This window comes from Pseudovirgaria hyperparasitica (genome assembly GCF_010093815.1).
Source record: "Pseudovirgaria hyperparasitica strain CBS 121739 unplaced genomic scaffold EJ05scaffold_21, whole genome shotgun sequence".
NCBI lineage: Eukaryota > Fungi > Ascomycota > Dothideomycetes > Acrospermales > Acrospermaceae > Pseudovirgaria > Pseudovirgaria hyperparasitica.
The window spans coordinates 218,196-231,040 of NW_022985569.1; the positions used below are offsets into that span (position 1 = coordinate 218,196).

The 12,845-nt window shown below is 45.0% G+C and overlaps 5 protein-coding genes across 5 annotated transcripts; 2 read left to right on the forward strand and 3 right to left on the reverse strand.

The window, feature by feature from the left end:
- Positions 1–16: 16 nt before the first annotated feature.
- EJ05DRAFT_470539 (uncharacterized protein) lies at positions 17–1,218 on the reverse strand. The gene is made up of 2 exons (XM_033742944.1): positions 936–1,218; positions 17–881 (listed from the first exon to the last, which is right to left on the reverse strand). The coding sequence occupies exons 1-2, from the start codon at positions 1,111–1,113 to the stop codon at positions 157–159; spliced, it is 903 nt and encodes a 300-aa protein (XP_033595710.1). The 5' UTR covers positions 1,114–1,218; the 3' UTR covers positions 17–156.
- Positions 1,219–1,826: 608 nt separating this feature from the next.
- On the forward strand, positions 1,827–4,991 carry EJ05DRAFT_445250 (DUF726-domain-containing protein; the record flags this gene model as incomplete). Its single annotated transcript, XM_033742169.1, has 3 exons — positions 1,827–2,562; positions 2,613–4,010; positions 4,057–4,991. The coding sequence occupies 3 exons, from the start codon at positions 1,827–1,829 to the stop codon at positions 4,989–4,991; spliced, it is 3,069 nt and encodes a 1,022-aa protein (XP_033595711.1).
- Positions 4,992–5,098: 107 nt separating this feature from the next.
- EJ05DRAFT_542111 (uncharacterized protein) lies at positions 5,099–6,238 on the reverse strand. Its single transcript, XM_033749699.1, has 2 exons — positions 6,085–6,238; positions 5,099–6,034 (listed from the first exon to the last, which is right to left on the reverse strand). The coding sequence occupies exons 1-2, from the start codon at positions 6,122–6,124 to the stop codon at positions 5,304–5,306; spliced, it is 771 nt and encodes a 256-aa protein (XP_033595712.1). The 5' UTR covers positions 6,125–6,238; the 3' UTR covers positions 5,099–5,303.
- On the forward strand, positions 6,199–9,383 carry EJ05DRAFT_224829 (Nop14-like protein). The gene is made up of 4 exons (XM_033739928.1): positions 6,199–6,233; positions 6,284–6,723; positions 6,775–9,198; positions 9,353–9,383. The coding sequence occupies exons 2-3, from the start codon at positions 6,343–6,345 to the stop codon at positions 9,031–9,033; spliced, it is 2,640 nt and encodes an 879-aa protein (XP_033595713.1). The 5' UTR covers positions 6,199–6,233; positions 6,284–6,342; the 3' UTR covers positions 9,034–9,198; positions 9,353–9,383.
- A 390-nt stretch (positions 9,384–9,773) lies between these two features.
- EJ05DRAFT_458272 (uncharacterized protein) lies at positions 9,774–11,419 on the reverse strand. Its single transcript, XM_033742553.1, has 2 exons — positions 10,685–11,419; positions 9,774–10,639 (listed from the first exon to the last, which is right to left on the reverse strand). Exons 1-2 carry the CDS (start codon positions 11,198–11,200, stop codon positions 9,980–9,982), a joined length of 1,176 nt encoding a protein of 391 aa, XP_033595714.1. The 5' UTR covers positions 11,201–11,419; the 3' UTR covers positions 9,774–9,979.
- Positions 11,420–12,845: the final 1,426 nt, after the last annotated feature.

A 12,845-nucleotide genomic window follows, 5' to 3' on the forward strand; every position in this document is an offset into this window, starting at 1 on the left:
CCAGGCTTCTGAGGGTCCGTTGATTGTTTGAATGATTCAGTAGATAAGTATAATCACGCCCCAATTTTGAAGTGCTGGCAACGACCTACAACGGGTGAACCAGACAGTTTCCGTGAATACAAAGGTGATTATATACAATGATGCTTCATACCCTGATCATGTTTGGAGATCGCCCTCAAACTCATCTTCCCGGGCAGACTTTTCCGGGCGGTTGTGCTTCCGCCTGCGTTTCTTCCTTGATATACCGTCACCGGCACTGCTCTCTCTTTCTAAAGGTACGTTTGAGCTTATACCTGTATGGACTTTCGGGGGTTCCTTCTCCTGCGCGATACATAATCGTGCCCTTTCCTTCTGTGGTTTTTTCACACTAAGTGGATTCGGGCCTTTGGGTCCTCTCACTTTCTTTCTTCGCGATTGAATTCCTATAGCTTCATCCTCTTCGCCTGAAGACCGTACTAAAGATCTATCCGGTTCCAAACCATTCTCAACGTTCTCCCATTTTCGCTTTGCTCCACTGTTTGGGGTGATTCGCGCCAGTAACCCAGATCGAAACTTATTTCGCTCTTCTTTCTCTCTCTTATCTTCTGACTCAGCAGCCATGGGTTCCAGTATCATAACACTACGATTGATGTATATGAGTGGAACTCCTAGCTTTGCTCTCATAGTTGCTCGGACTGCCTTGTCTTGAGTTGCGACCACATACCGGTGCTTATTAGTACCACTGTCCTTCGGATCGACAGTTTCCGATAGACATTCTAGTGTAGACATAGGTTCCTCCAGCTCGTGGTGCCCGCATCTCCGTCTCTCAAAGGTCTTCGCTTGCGCTATCAGATCGTTGTTCTTTGTCTTATAGAGGTGTCGCATAGAGCATTGTGTGATCACTTAAGGAAACTTAGGTTAGACTATTACCGGCAATGCGAAGTACATATACTTACTAGGCTTAATCTCACCCTGGCATGTTCTCTTCAGCCCGCCGATTAAATCCATTGTGAACCGCGCAGCATCTTCAATTATTTCTGCATCGACTAGGACCTGGTATGGCTCCCTGAAATTGAAGGTGTGTTGGTATTGATGCATCAGCTTGCGATATTGCTTTTGTCGCTTGCCACGCATCTTGATGGTCTGAAAGGCGTCTGAAAGTCGAATGCGGAGTTGAGTTGAGGTTTTACTTCGAGAGCTTGAACATACCCATGTAACGAACTAAAAGTTTCATGTTCATAATATGGATACGGAGCAAGCAGTCTTGTTCCCCACTACACTATAAGTATGTGTGGACCCTGCCTGCGTCTACTTCTACGGAAAGCGTCAAAGCGTCAAAGCGTGGGTCACTTCCCTCCACCAACTTTACAGAGATGGACATAGTCGCCCTCTGATGTTCTGATGTTAGCCACCTTGCCGCCTAGCAGGACCTCGTTGAGTATCCTGAATGGACTTTGTAACACTGCATGTCTTCGTTTTAAGCATCCTAAGGACCATCTTCTATTTCATCGTCCTCGGAATCGCTGGGCTGGATCCCTGCTACCGAAATAGAGACTCCCCTCTCCTCTCAAATGCCTGAACAGTCAGACGACCCATCAGACCCGCCCGACGCAAAGAACACGCTGCCTCACTCGGACAATACTACTGATGAGGGTTCTGGTCATGCTTCCACAATGGGATCATCGAAGGCGCCAGTGGAGTACGATGATTTCGGTTTACCTGTAAGGGAACATCGAAGACCCACAGACGACGTCAATTTGGAATCACCTAAGGCCACTGTAGAGGAGAAATTGAATAAAATTACAGTGGAAGATAAACATCTACAACAAGGGCAGTCTGTAGTGGCAATGTGCAAGAACCAGGACAAGGTGGTAGGCAAAAGATCGGTTGCGCATGTCAATGACAATGGTCATAGGCGCAAGCAATCAGCCACAAAGTCCATTGATTCATCGCTAGAGCATGTTCGCAAAGAATCTCAAAACCGTAATCCACCTCTATTTGCAGAGAACGATGGGACTCGTGCTACCTTTACCGTCTCAGAATTTTCCCACCAACAATTAGCACCACAGCCTGTAAAAGAGGAGGACGCCGAGAAAGAAGACGAGTGGCAAACTATGCCTTCATATGCACCATTCGACATTTACAATGATGACAACAAGCTTGTGGCACGAGAGCATGTTGAAGATGACGATGAAGCCATTGCCTACGCTGGACTTGGAGGAGCTGGGAAAGGATATACTCGAGTTCAAATAGATGAAGATGCGCAATCTGCAACGAGTATGGATGATCAAACAGCCTACCTGTTTACCAGGCACCAAACTACTGATCTGCTCGACGATGACGAAGAAGCCCGAGATCCGTTAGCACAGATGGAGGCTACCAAGGATTTACTTACAGAGGGCCAAAGGATAGCCTATGTTGGGCTTGTGCGCCTTGCTATGATAGCGATGGAGAAGGATTTGAGTAATATGGAACGAACCAGAGCGACTAAGAAGATTATTGACATTGCGGTCGAGTCATTGAAAATGTGGAGTCAGAAAATGATGGTTCGTTTATACAGCCATATGGAAATCGATTCGTCAGGTGAGCATCGCAAATAAATATAACCTTTGGTCAACTGACGATATTCTCAGAACAGATTATGATTGAACAGCTTGCTGAGCACGGCGTGGAGGCAGGAGACTTGACACCATCGCTCATGATCAACGCGCGCGTGAAGAACCCTGTCGTCGAAGAAGAGAAAGGCGATTCATCTGTCGCCGGAACGTGCAATCCTTCCGACGACGTTGCATCAGCGCAATCAGCATTACCGAAGCTGTCACATCCACTAGCAGATAGTGAAGACGACGAAGACGAGCCTTTACCATCGTACGACCAGCATAAGAACGATGAACTACCCGAAGTTCGGACACTGTCACAGCTACCAACAACCAAGAAACTTGACATTGATTTGAGGTGGACTGTACTCTGTGATCTGTTCTTGGTACTCATTGCAGACTCTGTCTATGATTCAAGGTCTCGCGAGCTTCTCGAGCTTGTTGGAAAGTCGCTCGAGGTCCATTGGCTTGAGATATATCGTTTCGAAAAGCGCGTGGTAGACGCTCTTGAGATGCAAGAGAGGGCGAATAAGGAAAATTGGAACGAAGACGAGCATCTCATTAGTCGAGAAAAGCGAGCAAGAAATCGCCGGCTTGCTATGATGGGTCTTGCTACAGTAGGAGGTGGTCTTGTTATCGGTCTTTCGGCAGGTCTCCTCGCACCTGTTATCGGTGCTGGCCTCGCAGCAGGGTTTACTACGATTGGGATCAGTGGCACATCGGCTGTCTTAACGAGTACTGCTGCTGCTGCTGCCATCACAACCGGAGCAACTGTGACTGGCGGAACCATTGGCGTTCGGGCCGCAAGTAGGCGTACTGGTGCAGTCAAAACATTCGAGTACAGACCTCTACATAATAACAAAAGGGTCAATCTCATTGTGACTGTCTCTGGTTGGATGAACGGCAAGGTCGACGACGTTCGCCTACCTTATAGTACCGTGGATCCGATCATGGGTGATATATACTCCGTTCTCTGGGAACCCGAAATGCTGCGCAGTATGGGCGACACTATCAACATTCTGGCCACTGAGGCCTTGACTCAAGGTCTACAACAGATTCTTGGAAGTACCATCCTGGTTGCATTGATGGCATCACTACAAGCACCTATTGTCTTGACCAAACTGTCATATTTGATTGACAATCCATGGTCCGTTTCAGTCGCAAGATCTGATGCAGCTGGACTCATCCTTGCCGATTCGTTAATTGATCGAAATCTTGGTATTCGCCCTATTACATTAGTAGGATTCTCAATCGGTTCGCGTGTCATCTTCAGTGCGCTGAAAGAGCTCGCAAACAAGGGCGCGTACGGCCTCGTCCAGAACGTCTTCTTGTTCGGTTCTCCTGTGATTGCTAAAAAGGATGAATACCTGAAAGCAAAGTCGGTCGTCAGTGGCCGATTCGTTAACGGCTACGCTACAAACGACTGGATATTAGGTACGTTCCTGTTGTCGCTACGTAAAAACTGCTAACGAAGGAATAGGATATCTTTTCAGAGCAACAGGGGGAGGTATCATGCGCGTGGCAGGTCTCGCCCCGGTGGATATACCCGGCATAGAGAACATTGATGTCACACAATTTGTGCCCGGACACATGTCGTACCGTACAGCAATGCCCAAGCTACTCCGAGAGGTTGGGTTCCTCGTGGAAAGTGACGAGTTCACTGAGATAGAGGATCCCGATCCAGAAAACCATGAGCAGCGACAGCGTGAGCTGATCAATGAGATTGAGGAAGCACGCAAAAACTTTGAGAAGAAGCCTCAGAAGAAGGGTTTTTGGTCCTTTCGATCAAAGAAAAAGCTCGAGAAGAAAGACTGGGAGATGTATGAGGATAAGAACGTGCCAGTAGATTCGGAAGCGAGATCTGGACCATCAGACCATGGCGGACTGGTTTTATTCGACATCGAAGCAATTCAGCGTGAAGTCGCTGAACTTGCCGCCGACGGAGTGGAGATCCGGGAAATCGAATCCACTCTACCGCCAATGAAAATTGACATGAATGAACCTAGAACCCTACCTGCTAAGGCGTTGATACTTCAAGAAACGAAAAGCCACACCGATAGCATTGGTATGAACAACGAAGCGGCTAGCAGTGCACCAAATCTAGCTGATAAGAGGAATACTACGCCACCAAAACCTAGTCAATACGATTATGTGGAATCTGAACACACCGAGCAGAGTTTTGCCAAGACTTTTGATATGTCATACACAGCATCGTCGAAGCATTCTGGCTTGTCACCGCCCGTGTTAGGAATGAATACACCATCAGGAGAGAATCTGCCTACGTTAAAACCCTCAGGTGAACGACCACCGCTGAAGACCATTAAGACTACACCGGCAGCAGTCAGCCTGGATCACAATGCTTGGGCAGATGAGGATGACTTTGCAGAGAGTGAAATTAGCATGACGTTCGAATAGAGAACCGAAAGGTTGCATTGTAAGGCGTTGAATTGGGAGGGAGAACTAGTGTGGCATTGATGGCGTTTGATAACAAACTCGGCGGCCGATATGGCTGGAAGAATTTTGAGCACGTGGATGCGATGGTGGTAACATATCTATACCTATGGCCTCAGTAATCTTCTTATAATCACCCTTTTCATCACAGTTCAACTTCGTGGCATTGTTTAACATGTGGACAGCATCGTATGTCTCATTTCTGAGCGCACGTGTCTCGTCCGTAGGTCTCAGTCGGGAGGACATTAATCATGAGACTAACCCCTCCCGAGTTTGTTAGACTTCATCCATAAATTGAGAGCCTCCGGGAGCCCTTATGTGAGCCCCTGGGCTGAAACTCTGCGGGGTGAGGCTCCTATCTAGCACATCCATGACTGTAGTCGCCAACTCTACCGCCTCGATATCACGGGTAGTTGCGTCTGCTGGAGCCGTTCCAAGCCGCTGATGAATATCGGTATTGGATAAAGGGCCGTTACCTTCATGGAAAACCATGGCTTCTCTCCGTCTCCTCCTCAACGTCTGCTCTGCTTCACTTGCATCATGTTGCCTGCTATGTGCGCTTATTGGGACAGGTAGATGCACACCCGATGGGTCTGGTAGGCCCAAGCTACTTGACATATACGGTGAATGTGCAGCACGTTCATAAGACCGCCTCTCAAAGATTGAATATCCACCAGTATTATTCTCTTCTAGCATAAGCCGAGTCTTAGTTGCGCGTTGGCGTACTAGGCGGTCGGTTGATATGAGGTCAGAGGCTAGCGCTCGCATGCAAGACTTTGAGCGGGAGAACCGATCACAGAGTAGGGTCGTGGCGGCTTGTGCGATTTCGACATTGGAAGATTTTGCGAGGGTGACAAGCGACTTGATTTGAATGGAATCGGCAGCAGAAACTTCTGGTGTAGACGAACGGTTGTGCGGATTTTTATTAGGCTTGTAGATCGCAGTGACGCGAACAACTTCGTGCAGACCGTACGAGATACCTTTGACTGCCATGAAGGCGAGAATCCCTGCGAGCATCAGATGTATATCGAAAAGCTTAACATAGCGCATGCAGTACCCACTCCAAACCAGAGCCATCGGTCGCTGACTTTGGACATGATGCACTTGGGTACGTTGGGTTTGAAATTGTTCCTCCGAAAGCGATGCTCTACTCTATAACTAGTAGACTCCCTAAACCGTGCGCCTAGACATCGGCAGCAAGAGGGTGTAAGTAACAAGAGCAATCGCAACTTAGTATGTAGTAATTAATTAAATAGATCCGTAGTACCACAATTCATAGCGTGCCAGAATCTACAGTGTCTATCGACCAACATGGATGCAATGTGGGATCTTTAAATTTTTCGTAAGCTCTTCACCAGCACCTCCGCGACTCTCCACACACACACACGACAACTGTGCCATGCCTCCCTCTCAACTGAAAAGACTCAAGACTTCTCTGCATGAGAAGGGAATACTCGGTCCTCAAAAATCGAAAAAGCAGAAGAAAAACCAAAGCAAGAACGGTGAGAACGAGTTTGGGCGGGCAAAGCGCAATGCCGCCCTCGCGGAGATACGTGAGGTTTTCAATCCCTTCGACGTCAAGGCACTTGCAAGGCCTAAGAAGTTTGAAGCCACGACGCTGAATCGCTCGAAGACAAAAGGCAATGACGGCATCATTGGAAGACCGGGTGTCACGAAAGGCTTTGGCGAAGAGACTGTAAGTCAAGGCTATCAGGCTTCAGAACCAGCCTAATAGTATATTGTGTAGAGGCGAGCTACCCTTCTGCCAGAGCTTAATCGCCGGAATAAAGTTGGCGGCATAAATGATCGTCGCTTTGGCGAAAACGACCCTACAATGACACCAGAAGAGCGTGCTATGAAACGGTTCATACGTGAGAAACAGAGAGGAAGAGGTGCTTCTATGTTTGACCTAGAGGAAGCGGAAGATGGTGAAGAATGTGGTCTCACTCACGGTGGCAAGGCACTGAACTTAGGTAATGATATCAGCGATCAAGATGACTTCGATGCTCGAAGTCTCGATGGACCTAGCAGCTCAGAAGAAGATGGCACAAAGCCTCGCAAGAGGCGTCTATCCATTATCGAAGATGGAGAATACGGAACGCAAGGCATGGGAGAGCAGCCAGAGCGGAAGAAATCAAAGGCTGAGGTCATGAAAGAGGTCATTGCAAAGTCTAAGCTACATAAATACGAGCGTCAACAGGCCAAGGATGAAGACGAAGAGGAGCGCGAGAAACTTGATGAAGATTTACCAGTTCTGCTGTCGATTCTTAGAGGCCGGCAACCTCCAGCTAAGTCCACACAGTATCCCACCCAAGAGGGTGCTTCCATAGATCCTGGTAGAAAGGCACTCCTCGCTCAAGTGCAAATGGATGCCGAGAAGGACTTCGACAGGCGTGTGAGAGATCTAGCTAGGGATAAGAAAGCACAGCCCACCGAGCGAACGAAGACTGAAGAGGAGAAGGCTATTGCGGAGGCGTTGCGTCTCAAGGATATGGAACAGAGACGGTTGCGTAGGATGAGAGGCGAGATCGAATCCGACGACGAAGACGATAGATATAAAAAGGCCAAGGATAGGGGTGATACAGACGTTCGGGAAGAGGAGGGCCTCTTGGATGATGCGGAAGCGTTTGGTATCACCCGGAGAGAGCAGTTACAGCAAAGTCATGGCGTTGAAGATGAGGACGATTTCTTATTAGACGATGACCTAATAGCCACTGGGTCCGACCTCGAATCGGATCAAGTCTGGAGCGACGACAGCGACGTCTCCGAATCAGAGCATTCGAGCCAGGAAGACGAGGACAATGATGACGAATTTATCCGAGGACTTCTCCCCAAACAGAGTACAGACGCAGATAGTACAGATCTGAAGCCAGGTCTAAATTCTGTAAACTCATCGAGTTCAAAATTAGCATATACTTATGCATGCCCGACCTCGCATGCAGAGCTTTTGGAGATTTTCAATGATGTCGCCATAAAAGATGCACCAACGGTAGTGCAGAGGATTCGTTCTCTTTACCATCCCCAGCTGAGCGACCAGAATACCGCCAAACTTTCAGCGTTCTCCATGGCTTTGGTCGACCACTTGTTTTACTTGGGCAATCAGAAGCCACCTGCGCCGCTCGCAGTCATTGACGCGCTGATAAGGCACTTGCATTCACTTTCAAGGCAATTCGCTGAAGACATTGGGCAGCAATTCCGAAGGAAGCTCAGTGACATGCAACGAGACGAGTTCCCTACCCCGGGAGATTTGATTCTTCTGACTGCTATTGGGACCATATACCCAACATCAGATCACTTCCACCAAATCGTCACCCCAGCCATTACTATAATCGCAAAATGGTTGAATTATAACACCCCTAGAACCGTGGAAGACCTCAACTCGGGGGCTTATATGTGTACTCTGGTTCTGCAGTATCAAAGGCTTTCGAAAAGATACGTACCTGAACTTCTCAATTTTTGCATCAAGGCTTTGGAAAGTGATATGGTCGCTCGTGAGCATATCAATTGCTACACTAATATCCTAATCGAGGCAGCCGATTTATGGTCATCGAAATTGGCTTTGACCGACATCTTCTCTCCTACGGTCACTGCACTTCTCCAACGCCACAAGCAACAATCCGCTCTCCAACGCCTTCAACTATATCTCAATTACGCTCGCGTTGCTCGGCGGCCGTTGGAACTACACCACCACCGGCCTATCCCAATCAAGTCCCAAATCCCTAGCTTCGAGGAATCGTTCAATCCGAATAAGCACTACGATCCTAACCGTGAGCGTGCTGAAGCCAGCAAGCTCAAGGCAGAGTATAAGAAGGAGCGCAAGGGTGCACTACGCGAGCTTCGTAAAGACGCAAACTTCATTGCTAGGACCAAGCTGCGGGAGAAGAAGGAGGCTGATGTTGCGTATGAGGCCAAGTACAAGAAGCTTATCGCTAGTATTCAAACCGAGGAAGGCGCAGAGGCGAATCAGTATGACAGGATCAAACGAGCAAGGAAAAGTAATCGGTAAACTAGTGTGTTTCTCATACGACTACCAAGAGGTTGACTGGCTTTTGAGACGTCCCTATCTGTAAATAATTCAAGCCTATGGATGTTATTGAAATGACTCAGGCCAGTGTAGGAAGTAGCGTTTGAGTTAGATTGCCTATAACAGAGAGCCAAGATAATCGCGATGGTTAGTTAATCCATGTCTTTATTACTAAGAACCTTACTTCTAAAGTCTATTAAGATAGGTAAGTGATACCTTATAAGAAGATATTAGTATAGAAGGTATATTCCCTACCTATCTTAATAGATTTCGATATGGTTATAAGCTTACCCTACGCCAGGAGATCCTAGTAATCGCATGTCGCTACCTTAACTATAACGATAGACAATGGTTAAGAAGGTCCATCGACATTGAAGTGAAAGGCAAATGATAAGAACATGCTCGGCTCGAAACATCCAAGAAAAGGGTAGCCATATCGGCTCCCACTGATAATCAATTCGATAATCCTCTACGAAGAGGATAATAGCGGAACCATCGAAACTTGCTCTTTCGCGAATATCTTATATGCTAGCTGGTCGAATATCGATACAGTCCTTGGCAATAAGACGCTTCAAAGAGCTGGAGAACGGCGTCAACCAGTGGGAATTTTTGTGATTGATGACCGAATTGATTGATCGACATTAAAATAAGAGGAAACAATGGCGTATACTGCGGAATCATGTCCGCACGATTTTTGGTTGACTTTAAAACCATATTTTAGAGCACTTCAAATACTCATTCCAAATATTCTATGGAGAGGTATGAACATTGGCCGATCTTTATAGGTCTTACACGTCCTGTTTGGCGAAGACTTCCAGGCTGACCCAGTCCGACAATAAGATAAAACGTGTATTTCATACATACCCTCCTTATGAATTGTCCCTTTAGAAGCAAGCAACAAGCGAAGAACATACTAATGGACTGATTTTTACTCCAGCTCAAAAGACTTGAAAACATCAGTATAAAAACCGATTCTGCCCTCGAGATATAACCAAATTGCATGGGCTAAACTCTGGGTGTTCCAATGATCGAGCACTGTAGAGAGTTTAGAATCAAGCTGTCGCACGCGCTCCCATGTTTGGATAACTTCGATATATCTTTTCCGTTCAGCGAGTAATTCCCGATCTGACTCCGTCTCATTATAGAGGGGCCCGTCCATTACAGGTGGCACAATAGATAAATCTTTGATGAATTCGACCATCTCCCATGGAGCAACAATCGTATTCTCCCAATCAATTACACTTTGTATGCAGCACATGGAATCCACAAGAATATTGCTTGTGTAGAGGTCTGTATGAATTATCGGAAAAGGCCCCTCCTGAAATGAATGGTGCTTTGCGAATTTGGCGAGTTGTGATGGAAAGTCTCGAATTGATATCAAAATCCGATCTACGAGATTGGAGGGTGTCCGTGCTCGAATTGTACTCTCACTGTAGGGAAACTTCGCACATTTCGCCCAAGCTTCGAAAAAGTCTGCGGCTGAGTCGAACGGTCCCCCAATTCTAGGGATTGGTCCGACTGAGTACTCTCCATTGGAAAGTTTGATAATACTTCCAATTTTTGGAAATCGTACTGACGCCAATTCGACCTATTCTTTGTTAGCCAACTGTCAAGGGAACGACCTGCTACACACCTGAATTTTAGCCATCCCAGTATAAAATTTCCTCCTAAAAGGAGCAGGGATTTTGCCTCTGTGTACAGGCCATCCTCCAAATGAATCCATGGCGGTGTCCGCTGGAACGAATTCCATGATCATGAAGGCAACACCTACAGCATTATCATCGCTCGCCTCGTACGTGAACAGTTCCGGAACAGGGATTCTAGATCGTTCTCGGATGACCTGAATTGTGTGGACTTCATTTAACAACCGTTCTAGTGATTCAGGAGTGGCTTTCTGGAGCTGTAGACGTGCTACCCAAGTTGTTCCATCCTGAAAGTCGAGCCGCCGAACCACGTGTAGTCCACCCATGTTGTATTCGGCAGAGACGTTGCAGGTTATTTCGCCGTCGTAATTAGACCTTTTACGCTTGAAGCTAATCGCGTATTCCTCCAGGGCCTTCCAATCGATGGGAGACGGTAAGCATTCCGAGTCAATGTTTGTTTTCCAGTTTAGTCGTGCTTCCCTTAAAACTACTTGTTGAGACGTCATGATACAGCATTCTTTTGCGCGGTAAAAGGTTGCTTTATGTGAAAATTATTGTTGGTGTTGGTAATAACCAATATTCCTTTTCTCCTTTTCAAAGGGTCGAGCCAAAACCCAAGGTAACTAGGCCATGACGGTCACAAATCCACAATACAATACTTGTGCTCTGTGATCTGTGATCTGTGTTCTGTGATCTGTAATCTGTGTTCTATGATCTGTGTTCTGTGTTCTATGTTCTATCCGTTTGTCCATAGTTACATGAGAAAGCTTGGCAGTCGGTGCACGCTCATGTCGCGCGCACACGTTTTATTAGTATATATAATATTTTATAATATTATTAATAATTACTATATATATTTATAAAAATACTACTATATATTAGTTTTATACTATATTAGCTATATATTAGTATTTTTTTAAGTATTTTATAATATCTATTATACCTTCTAAGTTAAGGAACTTCTTATATCCTAAGAGACTAAATAGATTAATCCGAGGTAATACAGCGATTTATATATATTAATTAATAGAGTATACCGAGTATAATAACCTCTAATATATATAAAGTATATAAAACGTAATATTACTAATATATAGAGATACTAAATATATATACTTAAAAACTCTTTAAAGATATAAGTATAGACTACTACTACTAAATACTAATATACTAACTCCCTTTTTATTAGTTAAGAATAGCTATTATAGAAATATAATATATATATAAATATAAGAGTATTTATAGAATATAGTAAGTTTAATAAGAAAGAATACTAGAGTTTACTTAGCTTTCTTAAGATATAGAATAGAGTATACTATTAAAAAGAAACTTACTTAGCCTTATTAAGTAAGAAGAGAGTAGTAGTATAGATATAGTACGCTAGTATTAAGTATATCTAGAGTCTACTCTTAATATTATTCTCTTTCTCTATCTCTTTATTATTAGAGTCTATTCTAGTAATAGACTACTTATAAGTAAGTATTATCTAGCTTATTAATACTAGCCTTCTAGGAAACTATTTTTTTAAAGCTACTCTCTTATACTTACTTATTATAGTAGTAATTACTATTAACTTATAGTAATAGTTATTATTATATATAATACTCTCTAATATAGGCCTTAGCGACTAGACTTAATATCTACTATTAGATTATAGTATATATACCTTCTATTAAAAGAATCTACCTATTAAATCTATTATAGATTATTTATAGGCCAGGTGGCGTAGTGGTAGTATGCTACGTTACTAGAAGCGTTTGTCATCCAACGTCGTGGGTTCGAATCCTATAACGGCCATCTTTTCACACACTAGTTTTCGCACGCTCTATTAAAAAGTGTGCGGGGCTAAGCGAGTACGTGACGTGAAGGTTACTATTACATGACTACTTAGTCCTAAGCGACCATTAGGTAATGTGAAAATGACTATACCGTTATTATATAATAAGAATTACCTAATATAGCTACCTACTAAGCCACCTTAAGTGGTAGAGCGACGCCTAGAGCGGCTAGACCTATAACTAGCTTAGCTCGAATCATAGAATTTTCACTATATACCGGGGCCTTATCTACTCTAATCCGGCTTAGCTTATGCTTACTCCGGCTCGGTAACCATAAAATAGATAGTAATACCTAATTAAGTATCCCGCCTAC

What these genes read in the sequence shown, in the direction of transcription:
- EJ05DRAFT_470539 (XM_033742944.1), bottom strand. Translation starts at nt 1,113, where the DNA reads ATGCGTGGCAAGCGACAAAAGCAATATCGCAAGCTGATGCATCAATAC. An exon ending in CCAGGGTGAGATTAAGCCTA is followed by an intron (nt 882 to 935) that starts GTAAGTATATGT and finishes AGTTTCCTTAAG; the next exon opens with TGATCACACAATGCTCTATG.
- EJ05DRAFT_542111 (XM_033749699.1), bottom strand. Translation starts at nt 6,124, where the DNA reads ATGTCCAAAGTCAGCGACCGATGGCTCTGGTTTGGAGTGG. An exon ending in ATGGCTCTGGTTTGGAGTGG is followed by an intron (nt 6,035 to 6,084) that starts GTACTGCATGCG and finishes TGATGCTCGCAG; the next exon opens with GGATTCTCGCCTTCATGGCA.
- EJ05DRAFT_224829 (XM_033739928.1), top strand. Translation starts at nt 6,343, where the DNA reads ATGCAATGTGGGATCTTTAAATTTTTCGTAAGCTCTTCACCAGCACCT. An exon ending in AAGGCTTTGGCGAAGAGACT is followed by an intron (nt 6,724 to 6,774) that starts GTAAGTCAAGGC and finishes TATATTGTGTAG; the next exon opens with AGGCGAGCTACCCTTCTGCC.
- EJ05DRAFT_458272 (XM_033742553.1), bottom strand. Translation starts at nt 11,200, where the DNA reads ATGACGTCTCAACAAGTAGTTTTAAGGGAAGCACGACTAAACTGGAAA. An exon ending in CTGGGATGGCTAAAATTCAG is followed by an intron (nt 10,640 to 10,684) that starts GTGTGTAGCAGG and finishes AACAAAGAATAG; the next exon opens with GTCGAATTGGCGTCAGTACG.